Source organism: Sinocyclocheilus rhinocerous, unplaced genomic scaffold (genome assembly GCF_001515625.1).
Source record: "Sinocyclocheilus rhinocerous isolate Xijiao unplaced genomic scaffold, SAMN03320098_v1.1 scaffold2966, whole genome shotgun sequence".
In the NCBI taxonomy this organism is placed as follows: Eukaryota; Metazoa; Chordata; class Actinopteri; order Cypriniformes; family Cyprinidae; genus Sinocyclocheilus; species Sinocyclocheilus rhinocerous.
Window position 1 is genome coordinate 1,061,420 of NW_015634018.1, and position 2,203 is coordinate 1,063,622.

The 2,203-nt window shown below is 25.5% G+C and overlaps 1 protein-coding gene across 1 annotated transcript in view; it reads right to left on the bottom strand.

Moving 5' to 3' along the window:
• Positions 1-2,203, bottom strand: part of LOC107745117 (potassium voltage-gated channel subfamily KQT member 1-like) — a 55,059-nt gene that overhangs the window by 18,200 nt on the left and 34,656 nt on the right. The window contains exon 7 of the mRNA XM_016558958.1: positions 1,363-1,498. Coding sequence (XP_016414444.1) covers positions 1,363-1,498 — 136 coding nt within the window. The remainder of the gene's footprint in view (positions 1-1,362; positions 1,499-2,203) is intronic.

Genomic DNA, 2,203 nt, shown 5'->3' on the forward strand with positions numbered 1-2,203 from the left:
TAAAAAAGCTAAATGGAACTACTAAAATGTCAAATATGTAATTTTAAAATTTTATTTTAAAATTAAAATAAAAGCTATTAAAATTTATTAAAACTATTATGAAAATAGTGTATACTCAATCAGACCAAAAAAAAATAAAGAAAATTAAAGAAAAATTAAAGAAAAGAAAAGAAAAGAAAATTAAAGAAAAGAAAAGAAAAGAAAAAATTAAATTAAATTAAATTAAATTAAATTATTAAAAAAAGCTAAATGGAACTACTAAAATGTCAACAATGTAATTTTAAAATTTTATTTTAAAATTAAAATGAAAGCTATTAAAATTATTATGAAAATATTATGTATACTCAATCAGACCCAAAAAAAAAAAAAAAGTCAATAAAAAAAAAAATAAAAATAGAAATAGAAATTAAATTAAAAAGTAAAAATTAAAAATAAAATTAAATTAAATAAAAATTAAATTAAATTAAGCCTTCATGTAAATGCAAAATACTCAATCTGAATAATCTGAATACTTTCTTAATCTGATTCAAAAATGAAATAAAATGAAATAAAATAAAATACAGATTAATTAAAGCAAAAGGGGAATATTAAAATAAATAAATAAATAAAATAAAAATGAAAAAGAACATAAAATTATTAAAACCTAAACTAAAATGAAAATAAAAATAAAAAAATGAAAATATAAAAATATTGTGAGGACAATCCGAGTCAATCCTATTAGAATCTAAATACTTTCTCAAATGTTGTGATCAGTGTTGTTATCGTTAACTAAAACCAATACAAAATCGTCTTCAGTACTTGAAATAAAGCTAAATAAATATAAATAAAATTTACATGAATAAAAACTAATTAAAATATAAATATTAGATGAAAAACTTCCAAAATAAAATGAAGCCTCAATAGAAATGTTGCCTCGGCAACTAACTGATTTAAATAAGTTGAAGTAACAATAACATGAAGTAACTAACATTTCTAAAATTAATACTGAATAAAAAATTAAAGCTAAATAGAAATATAAAAAAAAACAAAAAAACAATTTAAAAAACTGACTAAAACTTAAAATAAAATTAAAACATGAAAATATAAAAAATAAAAGCTAATTCAAAATATTAATAAATTCTACTAGCATATAAATAATAGTGAAAATAAAACGTTGTGATTAATCTCAGAACCGATTGGTTCGGGTTTCATGGCTCAAAATAGTTATTTAATCATTTTTTAAAATGTCTTTAGAGAAAGATAATGGGAAATATACTGTTAACCCAGACAGATGAAACACTGAGCACTCACAGCTGTGCATCATACTAATAACTAAACATACAACATGGGCTATCCCAGCATGCCGAGCGTGAGCGGCCATACCTGTGGACTCCTCTGTAAAGTCTTTATCATCGATGTGGTCGTAGGTGATTTGTGGGATGGAGAGGGTGCGTTCTCCTCCGGGACCCAGAGAACCGTTATCACGCGTGACCTTCGGCTTCCGCTTGTACCGCTTACTCTGAGAAGACAGGAGTGACAACATTACACGCTCTTCATAAAGAAATTATTCATCTAAAATTATGAAAATGACTCAGAATATAGTGCAGAAGTCACATGGGCAACTTACACCAGCGGTCAATAATTTGATCAAAAATACAGTAAAAATAGAAATAATGTGAAATATTATTACAATTCAAAATAGCTGTTTTCTATATAATATATATTTTAAAATGTACTTTAATCCTGTGATGAAATGCTGTATTTTCAGCATCATTACTCCAGTCTTCAGTGTCACATGATCTCCAGAAATCATTCTAATATGCTGATCTGCTGCTCAAGAAACATTTCTGATTATTATCAGTGTTGAAAACAGTTGAGCTGCACAATATTTTTGTGGAAACCGTGATACACATTCAAAAGTTTGGGGTAGGTAATTTTAAAAAAAAAAGGAAAAGAAATTCATTATTTTATTGATCTTGGACACATTAAATTGATCAAAAGTGACAGTAAAGACATGTATAATGTTACAGAAGATTTCTTTTGAACATTCTATTCATTAAAGGATCCTGAAATCATGATTTCCACAAAAATCTGAAGCCGCAAAACTTTTTTCAACGTTGATAAAAATCAGAAATGTTTCTTGAGCAGTAAATCAGCATATTAGAATGATTTCTGAAGATCATGTGACACTGAAGACTGCAGTAATGATGCTGAAAATACAGCT